General features: G+C 37.1%; 1 protein-coding gene across 5 annotated transcripts in view; it reads right to left on the bottom strand.

The window, feature by feature from the left end:
- Positions 1 to 1,775: 1,775 nt before the first annotated feature.
- Positions 1,776 to 22,406, bottom strand: part of LOC106075397 (anoctamin-6-like) — a 46,441-nt gene continuing 25,810 nt past the window's right edge. Inside the window, exons 17-22 of one of the 5 annotated variants that reach the window (XM_013236342.2) lie at positions 12,781 to 12,970; positions 9,513 to 9,642; positions 8,350 to 8,483; positions 6,569 to 6,649; positions 4,637 to 4,689; positions 1,776 to 1,981 (exon numbers count right to left, since the gene is read on the bottom strand). In XM_013236342.2, the coding sequence (XP_013091796.2) occupies positions 1,891 to 1,981; positions 4,637 to 4,689; positions 6,569 to 6,649; positions 8,350 to 8,483; positions 9,513 to 9,642; positions 12,781 to 12,970 (679 nt within the window). In that variant the 3' untranslated portion in view covers positions 1,776 to 1,890. Of the gene's footprint in view, positions 1,982 to 4,636; positions 4,690 to 6,568; positions 6,650 to 8,349; positions 8,484 to 9,512; positions 9,643 to 12,780; positions 12,971 to 22,406 lie in introns of those variants that run through there. The other 4 variants (XM_013236349.2, XM_056037448.1, XR_008779261.1 and 1 more) reach the window with 4 other exon arrangements.

Here is a 22,406-nt window from a genome sequence, read left to right as displayed (position 1 = left end):
GCTACAATTATATTAATATAACAACAAATGTTAATGTAAAATTCTTTTTTTTTTTCTGTGATTATGTCATACTGACAGCAAATATATATAAATATTTGTTTTGAGTTCTAAAAATCCATTTTTTTTTTTAAATTCTATTTTATAGCAATAACAACTTTATTTTTGTTGAATATATTTTTAAAAAACTAGCTAGAAATGGGAATTATTTTATTGAACAGACAGTATATGATAGTGGCCCATGGATAGATCAAGACATCTGCACAGATATTTTTATATTTAAGAATACTTAAGAATTGAGTTCTAGGATCTATGCAATTGGATTGACTATTACTGAAACATAATGGAATCTTCATTTCTAGTTTACTTCCAACAATGAATGATTGTTTCAATTTTCTTTTTCTTACAGTGATGATAATGGTACCATAGCCAGAAACCTTATATACATTCCCATTGGTCTTAAAAATCAATGTCAAGTCAAAGTTAATGGAATAGTGCAGGTTTTTTTTTTTTTTAAGATTTTTTCTCCTCCAATGTGAAGGTTGCACAGTGACCTAATTTAATATTATCATATTGTGGGCATCTTTTAATTTAGAATTTAAAATAATTACAGAATTCGGTTTGTTTTATAGTCACTTGTAGACAATCTGCTTTGTATTGTACATATGTTGGTTAGAATCTTTGCTTATTTTTATTTACACTTTGTAAGATCTGAATTTAATTTTATTCCTATTGTAATGACAGTAGCCTACATTTTAGAAATAGTTTCTTCTCATAATGTTTTATTTTTCTTATACTTAGCTGTTAAATAGCTTACTTATTTTTTTGAAATATAATTTTTTTTTGTTTTGTAAAGTTTCTTTCAAAATCTAAATGTCACAAGTTTTTGTGGCCAAAGGTTGTTGCAGCTTATCACATAAAAAATCTTGGATTTCTTCAGGATTCAAGTTCTTCATTTCAGTCAACCCTTTCACCAATCTCAGACTTAAATTTGAAGTTTTTTTGTGAAGCAGCGGTGGAGGCTGTATTACTTAGTTGCAGCTAGGAGTATGAGACATGCAATGCTAGGAGATTGCCTGCATTTTGAGCTGCAGAAATACATACATCAGTGTACATAAAATTGCAAAACCTTGAGGCCCTTTGCAGTAACACACTTTGCATACCTAAATCAGAACCTGATACCACTCATCCACAGCCTTGCCTGAAAATTAATTGTAAGCATTAGCTCCATTTCAGAACTCTGCTTTATTGCCTGAATAAAGTACATATGCTTGATAAAATGAACGAAGATATTATTTTTTTCTAGTATTAAATTTATGCGTATGACAATATTTTGGATGTCATCAGCAATATCAAGGCTGAACCTTTTGCAACATGAAAGCTATTAAAATAAATTTTTTAAATTGATCAAATATAGTATGTTGACTTGTTTGTTTGTATTGAATTTATTTTTTTATTTTGATAAAAATAACCCATACACAAATATTTGGATGAACTTAGAAAGACTAGAAATAAAAGATAAGTAAAAAAATATTTGACATAAGTACATGTCTTAATGTTAAACAGTATTTTGTTTTAGTAGCACCTAAATATGAAATTAATAAAAAAACAATTTTTTTAAAAATACTGTTGGATGAAAAAATGAAAATTTTTAAAAAAAGCAATTTAACTTTCTAGGATGACTAATCTTAAGTGCATGAACTACACCATATTGCATGATCAGGCAGCTAGTTGAAATGTGAGGTTACTTATGAGAAATAAAGACTAAACCAATCAGGGAGAACATATTTAACATCTTTTAATTAAAATATCACAGAGCTCTTTACAATGTTTCATGAATCAATTTAGCGTTTCATATCCTTTGAAATGGCATCTATTTTGGTCACTGTGTCTCTACGTCATTTCAACACCTGATCTCTGTTTAAAAACATTCTCTGTATCTTTGTTTAAGTCATCTACAGGATCAGTATCTATCCTTTCTTGCCTGCAAAAAAAAATAAATTTCAAAACAATATCGATTCATAGATCCATTCAGTGGTGTAGCTAAGGTATATATGACGCTCTCCTAAATAAATTGAAATAACTGCAAAAGACTTTCCTCCCCAAAAAATAGTGTAAATAATAGCAAAAGAATAGCAATAAGACAAAAAAAATATTACAAATAAATCTTACTTGCTTTCTTGCTAGTATAAAGATCAATTTTTATCTCTATTTTTCAACTCAGCTCTTGTTTAACGAAAAAAATGACCAAACTAGAGAGTTGTAAATTTGTCATTAATCGTCAACAGTAATTCTAAATCAGCATTAGTCTAAAGAAACTTTGCATGCATGTATCTACACTTGGCGCACTTGTCAGAAAACGAGAACCAAGTTGATGATATCTGGATAAATCATCCTAACAAGATTTTTTATATTTATCAAACACAAGAGTTCAGCAGGCTCTTGTTTTGGAAGTTTCTGAAGAAACTGTGTTAAATCGGTTGAAAGCATCTTTCGCTCTTGTCAAAATTAATTTTTATTCATGTCAATAGTAGCACAATCGAGATTAGTTGGGAAGGCGACGAAAATTTATTATTATTGCTACAACAAAAAATTTTTTCTGGAACAATCCAGTCCAAAGAAAAATAATTTTTCTCTACCAAGCTATTTCTTGTACCTAGCACTTTTCCTTGTGCCTCTGCAATAATTCTTAGATCAGAGCACATGCTTTGGACACAGATAATACTGGCTTCAGCTATTTTTCCTTGTGCTTCTGCAATAATTCTTAGATCAGAGCACATGCTTTGGACACAGATAATACTGGCTTCAGCTATTTTTCCTTGTGCTTCTGCAATAATTCTTAGATCAGAGCACATGCTTTGGACACAGATAATACTGGCTTCAGCTATTTTTCCTTGTGGTTCTGCAATAATTCTTAGATCAGAGCACATGCTTTGGACACAGATAATACTGGCTTCAGCTATTTTTCCTTGTGCTTCTGCAATAATTCTTAGATCAGAGCACATGCTTTGGACACAGATAATACTGGCTTCAGCTATTTTTCCTTGTGGTTCTGCAATAATTCTTAGATCAGAGCACATGCTTTGGACACAGATAATACTGGCTTCAGCTATTTTTCCTTGTGCTTCTGCAATAATTCTTAGATCTGAGCACATGCTTTGGACACAGATAATACTGGCTTCAGCTATTTTTCCTTGTGGTTCTGCAATAATTCTTAGATCAGAGCACATGCTTTGGACACAGATAATACTGGCTTCAGCTATTTTTCCTTGTGCTTCTGCAATAATTCTTAGATCAGAGCACATGCTTTGGACACAGATAATAATGGCTTCAGCTTTTTTTCCTTGTGCTTCTGCAATAATTCTTAGATCAGAGCACATGCTTTGGACACAGATAATACTGGCTTCAGCTATGTCCCTACTAGAAGTAAAAAAAATTCTTAAAAAAAACTTCAATGCTTACAGTTTATATGTGGTCTCGAATTGACAATTTTTAAATTTTTATTTTTAAAAAATTATTTCCGTTACTACAGGAGACCAAAAACCCAAGGTCGATGAGAACATTAAAATTCTGCCTGCAACTAACAATCTGTCAGCTTCAGCTCTAGTAGAAGAAATTGCATCTGTACTTGTCAATGTCTCTAGAATTTCAACGTTTGAAAATGTTGATAGTACTTGGATAGAAGTTTCAATAACTCAAGAAATCGCCTCCAATTCTTCTTCAACTCTTGAAATACCAAAGCAATGCCAGAGCTTGCTTTTAGAGAAAACAAATGATTTCCAAGACTCTCTTCTAGAATCTCTTCCCTTTTTCCCCTCGTTTACTTAAATTTTGAGCTTAATACTGTTGCCTACTTTCTGACCAATTCAAACTCTCTCCAAGCGATGACTGATTGTGAGCTCAGCAGTCTAATGCTTTCAATTTTTGGCAATGCCCTCCAGCACTCATTGAATCCATCATAAGATTTAAAGACAGATGAAGAACTTGATCTTGTTGAAGAGGGGATGTAAAATAAGGAATTTTTTTCGACAAGCCGCAATACATACACTTTCTCTGAACTTTCTCACCTTTTGGCATTGGCCGGAAGAACCAACCCTCTTATTTGCTGATTCTTGATGTCAATTTCTCTAAATGCACTATCCAAATGCTGAAAGGTTTCAGATCCTTGAGTGAAAAGTTGTGGTTGAACATAATCTTTGATGCCTTCAAGCCAATCTCCAATGTCATTAGGTCTAGAGTATATTATCCCAAAAGTCTCAAGAGAATAGGAACTTAATACATATCGGGGGAACTTGATGCGCCCTTGAAGCCTTCAACACCCCCAAGTGTCTAGCTACGCCTCTGGTTCTATTTGATGGATGTAGTCACTATCAATTTAAATATTTCATTCAACTATTTCTGGGAAAATCTGGCAGTTATGTTGAACATTTATTGAACATTAGCCAACAAAGCAAATACAATTGTTCATTGTTTAAGAAATAATTTGTTTTTATATCAGAAATGGATTTAGGAACTACTTCTGCTTCTTCCTATCTGTAATGGTTTTATTCAGGCATTCAAAGAAACAAAATGAAATCAACTGCCCAAAAAAAAACAATACTAAAACATGCAAGCCTATTGAAAAAGAGTCTAAATTTACTTTTTACTTAGGTCCTCTTCCATTAAAAATCTTTGCTGAACCACATACTTTTTCTGAAAAAAAAACAACAACACACACACAAGTATTAAAACAGTTTTGGCTAGGATGTGCGGAGTATCTGTCTAAATACACAAATCAATACAATTATCTTATCTTATATAATACAGACGTTACTTCTAAAAAGAAGATGATTACGTCCTACGTGTCATGCATTCAGTCATGCATATTAACCAATGACTTTAATTCTGCAAAGTCACTGGTTTTCCTGGTTAGCTCAGGCAGCCAATTCCATGCTCTAATAGCACTAGGGAAGAAGGAGTATTTGTACAAATTTGTCCTAGCATATGGGATGAGGAATGTGCCTTTATCTTGGTGTCTTTCTGAGTATTTTATTAAATTTTGTTTTTGAAGATTATGGTTCAGTGTTTTATGTATAATTGCTACTTTACTTTTGCGTCTTCTGTCCTGAAGGCTTTCTAAATTTAGTGATTTAACTAAAGGTGTTACTCTAGTCAAATGTGAATATTTGTTTGTTATGAATCTCACTGCTCTATTTTGTGTCTGTTCCAGTTTCTTAATGTTTTCTTGAGTTGAGGGGTCCCAAACATATTCTATTATTGGCCTAACCAAGGTTGAATAACATTTTAGTTTTATGTTCTTATTTGATTTATAGAAATTTCTTTTAATAAACCCTAATGCTTTGTTTGATTTTTTTATAGTTTCATCAATATGTGGATTCCATGACAGTTTTTCATTTATTATAACACCTAGGTATTTTGCGTTTTTAGCTTGTGTTACTGGTTTACCATGAATAAGATAAGTGGAATTAATTTGTTTTAGCTTTTTTGTTACTCTTAACAACTGACATTTTTCTGGGTGGAAAGACATGCTCCAATTTGATTCCCATTTCTGTAATTCATCTAATTCTTTGTAAAATTTCTGTATCATGTGTTGTTTTTATTGTTCTATATATTACGCAATCATCTGCGAATAATCTGACTTTTATTCCTGAACTAATGCAATTTGGTAAATCATTTAACTAAATTAAAAATAGTAGTGGACCTAAGACTGTTCCTTGAGGTACACCTGAGTTTACTGTTATTGGTGTTGATTTAGAGCCATTTATTATTACAGTTTGTTCTCTCCCTATCAGAAAATCTTTAATCCACTGATGCAATGGACCATCAGTGCCAAAATATTTTAATTTTTTAAGCAAACTATGGTGGTGAACTTTATCAAAAGATTTGGAAAAATCTAGTAAGATAGCATCTATTTGCTCACTGTTATCTAAACCTTTTGAAAAATCATCATTTGTTCCAGAGTAAGATTTTTCTTTTGGGTTTTATATTGGCTACTGCTTTTATCTGACTGAGTATTTTTATGATCTCATGGTCTGATAGACCAGGGATGATATCATAATGTACTACTTATCCAGGTCTGTTGGTACAATTGATTAAAAAAATGACCTACTGGCAGAAATAAAGGAAAGAATAGGAGGAGGCAACAGAGCACTTTACAGCAAAACAATATCAAGGAAAACCAAGAAAATAATATACAAAACCATAATAAGACCAGCAGCAATGTACGCAAGTGAGACCTGGACACTAACTAAGACATCTGAAAATTTACTTAATACTTGGGAATGAAAAATTCTTAGGAAAATCAATGGTGCCATACAGGATCTACTGAACATATATCTTCCATGTAGCCATGTTTTACAATATAATTAACATGACAGCATTTAAACATTGTTACTGCACTAGTAAATCTTCTAAGGAGCTTTGAATCAGTTAATCTATAAATCTTTACCTTAACTTCTGCTGCATGGGGCAGTGCAAAAAGAAAGAGACAAATTAACGAAACAATATTAAAGCGACACATTTTCAGACCAGCTCTTTTAAGAAACGTCTATAAGTTATAAATATTGGTTACCCTTTTTTTGGCAAGATTCACACTAAATGACTCGTCAGGAATCAGTACAGCCAGGAAGAACTTGAGTGCAAAAACAAGATGCTAGAAATAGAAAGAAAAAAAAAAAACAACTATATTAAGCAACAAGACACAGTGACACAGGAAACTTGCACACAAAACTGACATACATGATATGTTATATGAAGATTGAACATACATTCATTAATCGAGTTTTTGTCTACATTTTTAAAAACAAATCTTAACCTGTCTTATTTCTAGGACTAAAGCAATCATTTTCAAGTCAAAGCAAACAATCATTTTATATTAGTTTGACTGGTCTGTCAGAAAAATGTGGACTAGAAGAAATCAGAACAATGTTGACTGGAGTGAATCAGAAAAATGTGGACTAGAAGAAATCAAAACAATGTTGACTGGAGTGAATCAGAAAAATGTGGACTAGAAGAAATCAGAACAATGTTGACTGGAGTGAATCAGAAAAATGTGGACAATAAGAAATCAGAACAATGTTGACTGAAATAAATCAGAAAATATTGACTGGAGTGAATCAGAAAAATGCCATGCCATTTATTTTCTTTCAGGGCAAACACTTAATTCAAAAAAGTTATACTAATTGATTTTACTACTGATTACATTCTATACGTTCAAGACACCCTCAAAGCTTCTCTGAAGGCGTTCAGCATAGACCCTGGCACCTGGGAGACAGAGGCACATGACAGAGCATCATGGCCTCGCGCTGTGAAAACTGGCGCACAGGTTGCTGAGGAAAAAAGAACAACGCTGGCAGAAGAAAAACGCCACAAAAGAAAAGCAAGACAAACGACACTAGCCCCAGCTGGAATAACCTGCCCAGTGTGCGGCCGAACATTCCGGGCTCACATAGGTCTCACCAGCCACATGAGGAGGCATAAAACCCCAGTGCAAAGCCCTCAGCCCCCTGGATGACAAAGTGGTCATCATCGAACTATGATGGACGAACTATATATACGTTCAAGAAGTTTGTATATATTTATAATAACATTGCACACCTACAATCCTGGTCATGTGGTTTGCGCGCTGTCGTTTGGATTTATTGATGGTCCCTGGTTCAAACCCTGCCCGCTCCCATCCCCCATCTTCCTGCGGGAGGTTTGGTCTAGGAAGTAAACTATCTTCAACTCTGAAGGAACATCCAAAACATGTAAAACATTTAGACTTGTATATTGTTCATTTTGAACAGAACTTTTCTTCCCGTGAATTTGTGGTATTTCTCAAATGTATATACAGATTCACAAAGGAGATGAATTACAGTACAGTTGCTTCTTTTCACACTGTCTATAGATTTTATTTTTTCTACCTTATAACCAATTGTGATAGAATTTTAACAACGTAAACCACTGAATATTCAAGAATACAATAATACAATAGAATGACAGTAAACATTCTCTCAAGAGCACTATATCTCAATAAGTAACACACTACAATGACAGTAAACATTCTACCAAGAGCACTTAGCTCAAAAACTAAGTAATGCACTACAATGACAGTAAACATTCTATCAAGAACACCATACCTCAAAGACTAAGTAACGCACTACAATGACAGTAAACATTCTATCAAGAACACTATACCTCAAAGACTAAGTAACGCACTACAATGACAGTAAACATTCTACCAAGAGCACTATACCTCAAAGACTAAGTAATGCACTACAATGACAGTAAACATTCTACCAAGAACACTATACCTCAAAGACTAAGTAATGCACTACAATGACAGTAAACATTCTATCAAGAACACTATACCTCAAAGATTATGACTACTATCAGTTTCTCCATAGTATTGAACTGTTGTCCCCAGCTGGAGGTAAAAGCAATGAGAAAAGCGTTACTTGTGACACCAACAATGTTTAGAAAATTCAGTATGGCATACCATATACCTGAAAGGTAAAAGTTATTAAAAAAAAAAACAAAAAAAAAAAACACTTTTAGGAGCAATTATACAACTAAACATTTCCAAAAGCTTGATCTTTAAGCTGTCATCATTATAGTACTGAACTCCGCCAAGGATGGTCCCAAGCTTGTTTGTAAATGGAGGAGGGGTGGGCACAGGGCTAGCTACCCTACTCTTTCATATAAAACCCCACTAGCTACAGAGACATCAAACAGCAAATCAACAGAAGTCACAGACCTGGGAGAAGATGGACCTCCAACTGAAAGGTGTATTAAGCATGAAGTTAAAAGCCAGAGTCATCAAAGACCATCAACTCCACCATTACCATCACCCATCAGTACAGGGAAATGCCTGGACCATGTATGAGGCTGTGAAGGCAGAAAACAAGACAAGCCCTGACCTAGAAACCCCAAGGGAAAAAGAAGAGTAGAGATCCAGGAATACATGGCACTATGATTTGGAAGCAGATGGGCAAGACATGGGACAGTTGAAAAGACTCACCCAGAACCAAGATGCCTGCAAGAAGCAGAAACAGGCTGAAATGAGATGAGATGGTTAGCCCTTCCAATGCTATCTTCAGCTGTCCTGGATAAGGTTTGGACTAGGATGTAATAATCATCATTTCTGAAGGAACATCAAATACTTGTAAAACAGTTTAAAACAAAGATCTAGCAATGACTATCTGGTTTAGAACAGTTTCTGTTAAATAGAGAACCTCACAGAGTCAGTTCAGTTCCAGAACCTTATCATTATGGTATGAAATCTAAGTACATAAAATCAAAGTACAATCTTTAAAAAAAAACATAGTAATAAATAATGTTGATTTCAATGCAACATCAAGATAATTCCTTTAAAATCATGATGTTAAATTGTATTAGGTATTTCTTTATTTTTTTTTTTAAGCACAATACTTCTAGCATATTGCCTCCAGATGAAATATAGCTAGCTTTTACAAGAGATTTCATATCATAACGTCAGCAAATTTTTTCATAAGAGATTTTAATTTTAAGCCTACCTATATTTTGAGAAATGTGAGCAACGGGTCTTTTATAAAATCTCAGCAATCGAGATGCATCTAAACGCATATCAAAGAAACAGAGGCCAATTACAAACATAGGTGCCAATGGGAAGGAGGCAGCAAATATCTGAAACACACACATATATGTAATTATTGAAAATAATATCTGGAAATGAGTGCTACAAGAAGGGACCATTAAGAAGGGACCATAAGAAGGGACCACAAGAAGGGACCATAAGAAGGGACCATAAGAAGGGACCATAAGAAGGGACCATAAGAAGGGACCATAAGAAGGGACCACAAGAAGGGACCACAAGAAGGGACCACAAGAAGGGACCACAAGAAGGGACCACAAGAAGGGACAAGAAGGGACCATAAGAAGGGACCACAAGAAGGGACCATAAGAAGGGACCACAAGAAGGGACCATAAGAAGGGACCACAAGAAGGGACCATAAGAAGGGACCACAAGAAGGGACCACAAGAAGGGACCATAAGAAGGGACCACAAGAAGGGACCATAAGAAGGGACCACAAGAAGGGACCACAAGAAGGGACCACAAGAAGCACAAGAAGGGACCACAAGAAGGGACCATAAGAAGGGACCACAAGAAGGGACCACAAGAAGGGACCACAAGAAGCACAAGAAGGGACCACAAGAAGGGACCATAAGAAGGGACCACAAGAAGGGACCACAAGAAGGGACCACAAGAAGGGACCACAAGAAGGGACCACAAGAAGCACAAGAAGGGACCACAAGAAGGGACCATAAGAAGGGACCACAAGAAGGGACCATAAGAAGGGACCACAAGAAGGGACCACAAGAAGGGACCACAAGAAGGGACCATAAGAAGGGACCACAAGAAGGGACCACAAGAAGGGACCACAAGAAGGGACCATAAGAAGGGACCACAAGAAGGGACCACAAGAAGCACAAGAAGGGACCACAAGAAGGGACCACAAGAAGGGACCATAAGAAGGGACCACAAGAAGCACAAGAAGGGACCACAAGAAGCACAAGAAGGGACCACAAGAAGGGACCATAAGAAGGGACCATAAGAAGGGACCACAAGAAGGGACCACAAGAAGCACAAGAAGGGACCACAAGAAGGGACCACAAGAAGGGACCACAAGAAGGGACCACAAGAAGGGACCACAAGAAGGGACCATTTTTCATAATGGATGAATAGTTTTTTGGTGTACCTACTGTACAGAATTCCTGAAGTGTGGATAAACAATGCTCTTAAAGAAAGTATTTTTTGTTCTTCTTCTTTAGCACTGCTAAATGTCTAAGTTCTTCCACAAACTAATATTAATATGACAGGTGCCAAACTATTTCATTTATTTGTAAAACAAAATTTTAGGCAGTCTATAAATTTAACAAAATCAACATATAAGATGGAACCATAAAAAGGTCTCCAGCACTATAACTTTCCTTAAAGATGCCACAAGCTGGTATATAATTGTGTATGTAGAAATAAGTAGATTATGTCTCTCAAGACAGGAGTAGTCAAGTCCAATTATAGCAAAAATGTTACACTTTAAATTGTGAGTATTTGGGTTGGCAAGTGACATTTGACCTCAGAAAACCTTGACATTGTTTTAGCTTTATAACTGGTCTTTTCATTTTCTGAACTTTTTTCTTTGGGTTTCCATTTTATTGTCTCCCTTATTTCTCTTCTAAACACGCCCCGTGTATATTTGAATTCTTATCTGAATGTCAATGGGATCTCAGAAACCAACAATGAGCAGATTACTGACATGAATTTTAACTGAAAAACTTCATGTGGAATGATGACAATTTGAGTTAGGGTGACAAACTTCTTCTAGCCAGCTTTTTGCTGCTGAGCTGTCAGCTTTTTTGCAGACTGTGTCAAGGAAAATAAGTGTGCAGTTTTCTTCAGTTGCCTGCTGTACAGGGTGTTGGTTAAGTTGGGCTGTAGTGGAAGTAGGGTCTGCCTAAGGTGGATTAGGAAAGGGCATTCAAAAAGGATATGGTTTACGGTTTCATTAGAGTGGGAGCAGTGTCTACAAAGGAGGAGTTGTGTGGAATTTATTTTGTTCAGGTGGTAATTTAACAGAGGTGTGTGTCCTGTTCTTAGTTGGAAGATTGTAGATTTCTCTTCGCGGGGAGGAAGTTAATACTGTCCAGTTTGTTAGGCATAGTCATTTCTTTGTTGATGGCTTTGCCTGTGCCAAACAAAATTATCTGAAGATCTTGGGTCTGAATCATGGAAGAGACAAATGTTAAGATTAGAAACTTTAAATTCTCATAAGCTGGAAATAGACATTCACATAAGCTGGAAATAGACATTCTCATAAGCTGGACATAGACAAAGCTAAGATGGTGGCTTATTGAGCTGTCTAAAATATCAATGAACCACAAGTATCATGAAAGTCCTGCAGTATTCATTTATTTGTATTCCTTACGGTGGTTCTCTCAACCCTTCTACATGGATCTGAGACATGGATACTATACAGAAAGCAACTAAGACTACTTGAGCGCTTTCACCAAAGATGCTTGCGCTCCATCATTGACATACGGTGGATATAGAGCACTACAAATATGATGTCCTTGTGAACCCCGGTATGGACAGTATGGAGAGACTTCTTATGGTCCGACAGTTACGCTGGGCGGAGCATGTATCCCGCATGGGAGACAAACTATGCCAAAGGCAGTCTTTTTTGGTGAGCTAAATGTTGGTCTATGTAACAGAGGTGCCCCAAGGAAACATAGAAGAGAGCCCCTGGTTGTATGCAAGAGCTGGAGGTCACTCACAAAGGCCACGGGATACACATTTGAGACCAAAAGAAAATCTGCTGCCGAGGACAAATACAGATGGCGAAAAGAGAATCTAAATTGACCACCAGCAGATAATGGTTATGCTTGCCTTGGATGTGGTAAAATATGTAGGTCAAAGCTGGAGCTTCGTAGCCACAGGAAATACTGCATTCCTCATTAATCTTTGGACTTGAAGACAAGCCTTATTATTACATGAATCTTAACTTAATAATACATATTCATTTCTTGTCATTGATATCAAACAGTATAATAGAAGTCCTATGGTATTAATATTATTTGTATCCCATCATGAAACTGACCTTAGTAAGACATATTCATATCTTGTCATTGATATCAAACAGAAGTCCTATGATATCAATATTATTTGTATTCCTTACATAAAACTTAACTTAGTAAGACATATTCATATCTTGTCATTGATATTAAACAATACTTTAAGGAAATAGATCATTGTAATGCTATTACCATTAAGTATCCATATAGTATGACTTTCTCAGTAAACTCAGACAGAGTTATGTCCCCTGCGTCCCGTTTCAAAAATTCTTTTTCTATATACAGGAGCACTTGATCTTTTTCCTCATTGTCTGTCAGTACTTGAGCGGCCTTGGTGAATCGATCGCACATTCCAAAGGAAAGGAAAACACTCCTCACAATTCTAGACAATGGTAAGTAAAAAACACATTTTTGTCTTTGTTTTGGCAGCCTGCTCACAAATGAGAGTACTACATATTGTGTCATGAATACAAAATGGAGATGTTAGTCAGACTATCAATCTATCTGTGGTCTAAATGAGAGGACTACATATTGTGTCATGAATACAAGATGGAGATGTTAGTCAGACTATCAATCTATCTGTGGTCCAAATGAGAGGACTACATACTGTGTCATGAATACAAGATGTAGATGTTAGTCAGACTATCAATCTATCTGTGGTCTAAATGAGAGGACTACATACTGTGTCATGAATACAAGATGGAGATGTTAGTCAGACTATCAATCTATCTGTGGTCCAGATGAGAAGACTACATACTGTGTCATGAATACAAGATGAAGATGTTAGTCAGACTATCAATCTATCTGTGGTCCAGATGAGTGGACTACATACTGTGTCATGAATACAAGATGGAGATGTTAGTCAGACTATCAATCTATCTGTGGTCCAGATGAGAGGACTACATACTGTGTCATGAATACAAGATGAAGATGTTAGTCAGACTATCAATCTATCTGTGGTCCAGATGAGTGGACTACATACTGTGTCATGAATACAAGATGGAGATGTTAGTCAGACTATCAATCTATCTGTGGTCCAGATGAGAGGACTACATACTGTGTCATGAATACAAGATGGAGGTGTTAGTCAGACTATCAATCTATCTGTGGTCCAGATGAGAGGACTACATACTGTGTCATGAATACAAGATGGAGATGTTAGTCAGACTATCAATCTATCTGTGGTCCAAATGAGAGGACTACATACTGTGTCATGAATACAAGATGGAGATGTTAGTCAGACTATCAATCTATCTGTGGTCTAAATGAGAGGACTACATACTGTGTCATGAATACAAGATGGAGGTGTTAGTCAGACTATCAATCTATCTGTGGTCTAAATGAGAGGACTACATACAGTGTCATGAATACAAGATGGAAGTTTTAGTCAGACTATCAATCTATCTGTGGTCTAGATGAGAGGACTACATACTGACGGAGATGTTAGTCAGACTATCAATCTATCTGTGGTCCAGATGAGTGGACTACATACTGTGTCATGAATACAAGATGGAGGTGTTAGTCAGACTATCAATCTATCTGTGGTCCAAATGAGAGGACTACATACTGTGTCATGAATACAAGATGGAGATGTTAGTCAGACTATCAATCTATCTGTGGTCCAGATGAGAGGACTACATACTGTGTCATGACTACAAGATGGAGATGTTAGTCAGACTATCAATCTATCTGTGGTCCAAATGAGAGGACTACATACAGTGTCATGAATACAAGATGGAAGTGTTAGTCAGACTATCAATCTATCTGTGGTCTAGATGAGAGGACTACATACTGACGGAGATGTTAGTCAGACTATCAATCTATCTGTGGTCCAGATGAGTGGACTACATACTGTGTCATGAATACAAGATGGAGGTGTTAGTCAGACTATCAATCTATCTGTGGTCCAGATGAGAGGACTACATACTGTGTCATGAATACAAGATGGAGATGTTAGTCAGACTATCAATCTATCTGTGGTCTAGATGAGAGGTCTACATACTGTGTCATGACTACAAGATGGAGATGTTAGTCAGACTATCAATCTATCTGTGGTCTAAATGAGAGGACTACATACTGTGTCATGACTACAAGATGGAGATGTTAGTCAGACTATCAATCTATCTGTGGTCTAAATGAGAGGACTACATACTGTGTCATGACTACAAGATGGAGGTGTTAGTCAGACTATCAATCTATCTGTGGTCTAAATGAGAGGACTACATACTGTGTCATGACTACAAGATGGAGATGTTAGTCAGACTATCAATCTATCTGTGGTCTAAATGAGAGGACTACATACTGTGTCATGACTACAAGATGGAGATGTTAGTCAGACTATCAATCTATCTGTGGTCTAAATGAGAGGACTACATACTGTGTCATGAATACAAGATGGAGATGTTAGTCAGACTATCAATCTATCTGTGGTCCAGATGAGAGGACTACATACTGTGTCATGAATACAAGATGAAGATGTTAGTCAGACTATCAATCTATCTGTGGTCCAGATGAGTGGACTACATACTGTGTCATGAATACAAGATGGAGATGTTAGTCAGACTATCAATCTATCTGTGGTCCAGATGAGAGGACTACATACTGTGTCATGAATACAAGATGGAGGTGTTAGTCAGACTATCAATCTATCTGTGGTCCAGATGAGAGGACTACATACTGTGTCATGAATACAAGATGGAGATGTTAGTCAGACTATCAATCTATCTGTGGTCCAAATGAGAGGACTACATACTGTGTCATGAATACAAGATGGAGATGTTAGTCAGACTATCAATCTATCTGTGGTCTAAATGAGAGGACTACATACTGTGTCATGAATACAAGATGGAGGTGTTAGTCAGACTATCAATCTATCTGTGGTCTAAATGAGAGGACTACATACAGTGTCATGAATACAAGATGGAAGTTTTAGTCAGACTATCAATCTATCTGTGGTCTAGATGAGAGGACTACATACTGACGGAGATGTTAGTCAGACTATCAATCTATCTGTGGTCCAGATGAGTGGACTACATACTGTGTCATGAATACAAGATGGAGGTGTTAGTCAGACTATCAATCTATCTGTGGTCCAGATGAGAGGACTACATACTGTGTCATGAATACAAGATGGAGATGTTAGTCAGACTATCAAGCTATCTGTGGTCCAGATGAGAGGACTACATACTGTGTCATGAATACAAGATGGAAGTGTTAGTCAGACTATCAATCTATCTGTGGTCTAGATGAGAGGACTACATACTGACGGAGATGTTAGTCAGACTATCAATCTATCTGTGGTCCAGATGAGTGGACTACATACTGTGTCATGAATACAAGATGGAGGTGTTAGTCAGACTATCAATCTATCTGTGGTCCAGATGAGAGGACTACATACTGTGTCATGAATACAAGATGGAGATGTTAGTCAGACTATCAATCTATCTGTGGTCTAAATGAGAGGACTACATACTGTGTCATGACTACAAGATGGAGATGTTAGTCAGACTATCAATCTATCTGTGGTCTAAATGAGAGGACTACATACTGTGTCATGACTACAAGATGGAGGTGTTAGTCAGACTATCAATCTATCTGTGGTCTAAATGAGAGGACTACATACTGTGTCATGACTACAAGATGGAGATGTTAGTCAGACTATCAATCTATCTGTGGTCTAAATGAGAGGACTACATACTGTGTCATGACTACAAGATGGAGATGTTAGTCAGACTATCAATCTATCTGTGGTCTAAATGAGAGGACTACATACTGTGTCATGACTACAAGATGGAGGTGTTAGTCAGACTATCAATCTATCTGTGGTCCAGATGAGAGGACTACATACTGTGTCATGAATACAAGATGGAGATGTTAGTCAGACTATCAATCTATCTGTGGTCCAGATGAGAAGACTACATACTGTGTCATGAATACAAGATGAAGATGTTAGTCAGACTATCAATCTATCTGTGGTCAAGATGAGTGGACTACATACTGTGTCATGAATACAAGATGGAGATGTTAGTCAGACTATCAATCTATCTGTGGTCCAGATGAGAGGACTACATACTGTGTCATGAATACAAGATGAAGATGTTAGTCAGACTATCAATCTATCTGTGGTCCAGATGAGTGGACTACATACTGTGTCATGAATACAAGATGGAGATGTTAGTCAGACTATCAATCTATCTGTGGTCCAGATGAGAGGACTACATACTGTGTCATGAATACAAGATGGAGATGTTAGTCAGACTATCAATCTATCTGTGGTCTAAATGAGAGGACTACATACTGTGTCATGAATACAAGATGGAGGTGTTAGTCAGACTATCAATCTATCTGTGGTCTAAATGAGAGGACTACATACAGTGTCATGAATACAAGATGGAAGTTTTAGTCAGACTATCAATCTATCTGTGGTCTAGATGAGAGGACTACATACTGACGGAGATGTTAGTCAGACTATCAATCTACCTGTGGTCCAGATGAGTGGACTACATACTGTGTCATGAATACAAGATGAAGATGTTAGTCAGACTATCAATCTATCTGTGGTCCAGATGAGTGGACTACATACTGTGTCATGAATACAAGATGGAGGTGTTAGTCAGACTATCAATCTATCTGTGGTCTAAATGAGAGGACTACATACAGTGTCATGAATACAAGATGGAAGTTTTAGTCAGACTATCAATCTATCTGTGGTCTAGATGAGAGGACTACATACTGACGGAGATGTTAGTCAGACTATCAATCTATCTGTGGTCCAGATGAGTGGACTACATACTGTGTCATGAATACAAGATGAAGATGTTAGTCAGACTATCAATCTATCTGTGGTCCAGATGAGTGGACTACATACTGTGTCATGAATACAAGATGGAGATGTTAGTCAGACTATCAATCTATCTGTGGTCTAAATGAGAGGACTACATACTGTGTCATGAATACAAGATGGAGGTGTTAGTCAGACTATCAATCTATCTGTGGTCTAAATGAGAGGACTACATACAGTGTCATGAATACAAGATGGAAGTTTTAGTCAGACTATCAATCTATCTGTGGTCTAGATGAGAGGACTACATACTGACGGAGATGTTAGTCAGACTATCAATCTATCTGTGGTCCAGATGAGTGGACTACATACTGTGTCATGAATACAAGATGAAGATGTTAGTCAGACTATCAATCTATCTGTGGTCCAGATGAGTGGACTACATACTGTGTCATGAATACAAGATGGAGATGTTAGTCAGACTATCAATCTATCTGTGGTCCAGATGAGAGGACTACATACTGTGTCATGAATACAAGATGGAGATGTTAGTCAGACTATCAATCTATCTGTGGTCTAAATGAGAGGACTACATACTGTGTCATGAATACAAGATGGAGGTGTTAGTCAGACTATCAATCTATCTGTGGTCTAAATGAGAGGACTACATACAGTGTCATGAATACAAGATGGAAGTTTTAGTCAGACTATCAATCTATCTGTGGTCTAGATGAGAGGACTACATACTGACGGAGATGTTAGTCAGACTATCAATCTATCTGTGGTCCAGATGAGTGGACTACATACTGTGTCATGAATACAAGATGGAGATGTTAGTCAGACTATCAATCTATCTGTGGTCCAAATGAGAGGACTACATACTGTGTCATGAATACAAGATGGAGATGTTAGTCAGACTATCAATCTATCTGTGGTCTAAATGAGAGGACTACATACTGTGTCATGAATACAAGATGGAGGTGTTAGTCAGACTATCAATCTATCTGTGGTCTAAATGAGAGGACTACATACAGTGTCATGAATACAAGATGGAAGTTTTAGTCAGACTATCAATCTATCTGTGGTCTAGATGAGAGGACTACATACTGACGGAGATGTTAGTCAGACTATCAATCTATCTGTGGTCCAGATGAGTGGACTACATACTGTGTCATGAATACAAGATGGAGGTGTTAGTCAGACTATCAATCTATCTGTGGTCCAGATGAGAGGACTACATACTGTGTCATGAATACAAGATGGAGATGTTAGTCAGACTATCAATCTATCTGTGGTCCAGATGAGAGGACTACATACTGTGTCATGAATACAAGATGGAAGTGTTAGTCAGACTATCAATCTATCTGTGGTCTAGATGAGAGGACTACATACTGACGGAGATGTTAGTCAGACTATCAATCTATCTGTGGTCCAGATGAGTGGACTACATACTGTGTCATGAATACAAGATGGAGGTGTTAGTCAGACTATCAATCTATCTGTGGTCCAGATGAGAGGACTACATACTGTGTCATGAATACAAGATGGAGATGTTAGTCAGACTATCAATCTATCTGTGGTCTAAATGAGAGGACTACATACTGTGTCATGACTACAAGATGGAGATGTTAGTCAGACTATCAATCTATCTGTGGTCTAAATGAGAGGACTACATACTGTGTCATGACTACAAGATGGAGGTGTTAGTCAGACTATCAATCTATCTGTGGTCTAAATGAGAGGACTACATACTGTGTCATGACTACAAGATGGAGATGTTAGTCAGACTATCAATCTATCTGTGGTCTAAATGAGAGGACTACATACTGTGTCATGACTACAAGATGGAGATGTTAGTCAGACTATCAATCTATCTGTGGTCTAAATGAGAGGACTACATACTGTGTCATGACTACAAGATGGAGGTGTTAGTCAGACTATCAATCTATCTGTGGTCCAGATGAGAGGACTACATACTGTGTCATGAATACAAGATGGAGATGTTAGTCAGACTATCAATCTATCTGTGGTCCAGATGAGAAGACTACATACTGTGTCATGAATACAAGATGAAGATGTTAGTCAGACTATCAATCTATCTGTGGTCCAGATGAGTGGACTACATACTGTGTCATGAATACAAGATGGAGATGTTAGTCAGACTATCAATCTATCTGTGGTCCAGATGAGAGGACTACATACTGTGTCATGAATACAAGATGAAGATGTTAGTCAGACTATCAATCTATCTGTGGTCCAGATGAGTGGACTACATACTGTGTCATGAATACAAGATGGAGATGTTAGTCAGACTATCAATCTATCTGTGGTCCAGATGAGAGGACTACATACTGTGTCATGAATACAAGATGGAGATGTTAGTCAGACTATCAATCTATCTGTGGTCTAAATGAGAGGACTACATACTGTGTCATGAATACAAGATGGAGGTGTTAGTCAGACTATCAATCTATCTGTGGTCTAAATGAGAGGACTACATACAGTGTCATGAATACAAGATGGAAGTTTTAGTCAGACTATCAATCTATCTGTGGTCTAGATGAGAGGACTACATACTGACGGAGATGTTAGTCAGACTATCAATCTATCTGTGGTCCAGATGAGTGGACTACATACTGTGTCATGAATACAAGATGAAGATGTTAGTCAGACTATCAATCTATCTGTGGTCCAGATGAGTGGACTACATACTGTGTCATGAATACAAGATGGAGGTGTTAGTCAGACTATCAATCTATCTGTGGTCTAAATGAGAGGACTACATACAGTGTCATGAATACAAGATGGAAGTTTTAGTCAGACTATCAATCTATCTGTGGTCTAGATGAGAGGACTACATACTGACGGAGATGTTAGTCAGACTATCAATCTATCTGTGGTCCAGATGAGTGGACTACATACTGTGTCATGAATACAAGATGAAGATGTTAGTCAGACTATCAATCTATCTGTGGTCCAGATGAGTGGACTACATACTGTGTCATGAATACAAGATGGAGATGTTAGTCAGACTATCAATCTATCTGTGGTCTAAATGAGAGGACTACATACTGTGTCATGAATACAAGATGGAGGTGTTAGTCAGACTATCAATCTATCTGTGGTCTAAATGAGAGGACTACATACAGTGTCATGAATACAAGATGGAAGTTTTAGTCAGACTATCAATCTATCTGTGGTCTAGATGAGAGGACTACATACTGACGGAGATGTTAGTCAGACTATCAATCTATCTGTGGTCCAGATGAGTGGACTACATACTGTGTCATGAATACAAGATGAAGATGTTAGTCAGACTATCAATCTATCTGTGGTCCAGATGAGTGGACTACATACTGTGTCATGAATACAAGATGGAGATGTTAGTCAGACTATCAATCTATCTGTGGTCCAGATGAGAGGACTACATACTGTGTCATGAATACAAGATGGAGATGTTAGTCAGACTATCAATCTATCTGTGGTCTAAATGAGAGGACTACATACTGTGTCATGAATACAAGATGGAGGTGTTAGTCAGACTATCAATCTATCTGTGGTCTAAATGAGAGGACTACATACAGTGTCATGAATACAAGATGGAAGTTTTAGTCAGACTATCAATCATCTGTGGTCTAGATGAGAGGACTACATACTGACGGAGATGTTAGTCAGACTATCAATCTATCTGTGGTCCAGATGAGTGGACTACATACTGTGTCATGAATACAAGATGGAGGTGTTAGTCAGACTATCAATCTATCTGTGGTCCAGATGAGAGGACTACATACTGTGTCATGAATACAAGATGGAGATGTTAGTCAGACTATCAATCTATCTGTGGTCCAGATGAGAGGACTACATACTGTGTCATGACTACAAGATGGAGATGTTAGTCAGACTATCAATCTATCTGTGGTCCAAATGAGAGGACTACATACAGTGTCATGAATACAAGATGGAAGTGTTAGTCAGACTATCAATCTATCTGTGGTCTAGATGAGAGGACTACATACTGACGGAGATGTTAGTCAGACTATCAATCTATCTGTGGTCCAGATGAGTGGACTACATACTGTGTCATGAATACAAGATGGAGGTGTTAGTCAGACTATCAATCTATCTGTGGTCCAGATGAGAGGACTACATACTGTGTCATGAATACAAGATGGAGATGTTAGTCAGACTATCAATCTATCTGTGGTCTAGATGAGAGGTCTACATACTGTGTCATGACTACAAGATGGAGATGTTAGTCAGACTATCAATCTATCTGTGGTCTAAATGAGAGGACTACATACTGTGTCATGACTACAAGATGGAGATGTTAGTCAGACTATCAATCTATCTGTGGTCTAAATGAGAGGACTACATACTGTGTCATGACTACAAGATGGAGGTGTTAGTCAGACTATCAATCTATCTGTGGTCTAAATGAGAGGACTACATACTGTGTCATGAATACAAGATGGAGGTGTTAGTCAGACTATCAATCTATCTGTGGTCTAAATGAGAGGACTACATACTGTGTCATGAATACAAGATGGAGGTGTTAGTCAGACTATCAATCTATCTGTGGTCTAAATGAGAGGTCTACATACAGTGTCATGAATACAAGATGGAGATGTTAGTCAGACTATCAATCTATCTGTGGTCCAGATGAAAGGACTACATACAGTAGAAGTTGAGTAGACTATCAATATCTCTGTGGTCCAGGCTAAAATGGGATGTGTGGCCGAGTGGTTTCCGCTGCACGGCCAACTATCCAGAGGCTCAAGCTCAAATGCCAACTCGTGTTTGGTGAGCCCCTAATGGAAGCATAGAAACCTTCTCCCAGATACTATTCCCCCAACTGGTTCACAAAAATGATTGGGCAATGTGAATGTTATAGCATGAAGGATGGGATAAACAAAAGTAATTTAAAACAAAAATAATTTCCAATCCAAGTTTAAATAAAATTTTTAAATGTAAGTTACTAACAACAAAAAGAAAATAAATTACCATTTCAGACCTTGTGATCTATAGTGCAGATGATAGA

The sequence above is a fragment of the Biomphalaria glabrata genome, chromosome 8 (genome assembly GCF_947242115.1).
Source record: "Biomphalaria glabrata chromosome 8, xgBioGlab47.1, whole genome shotgun sequence".
Classification (NCBI taxonomy): domain Eukaryota; kingdom Metazoa; phylum Mollusca; class Gastropoda; family Planorbidae; genus Biomphalaria; species Biomphalaria glabrata.
Note: the sequence above shows the minus strand (reverse complement) of the source record. Positions and strands in the feature narration are given on the sequence as shown.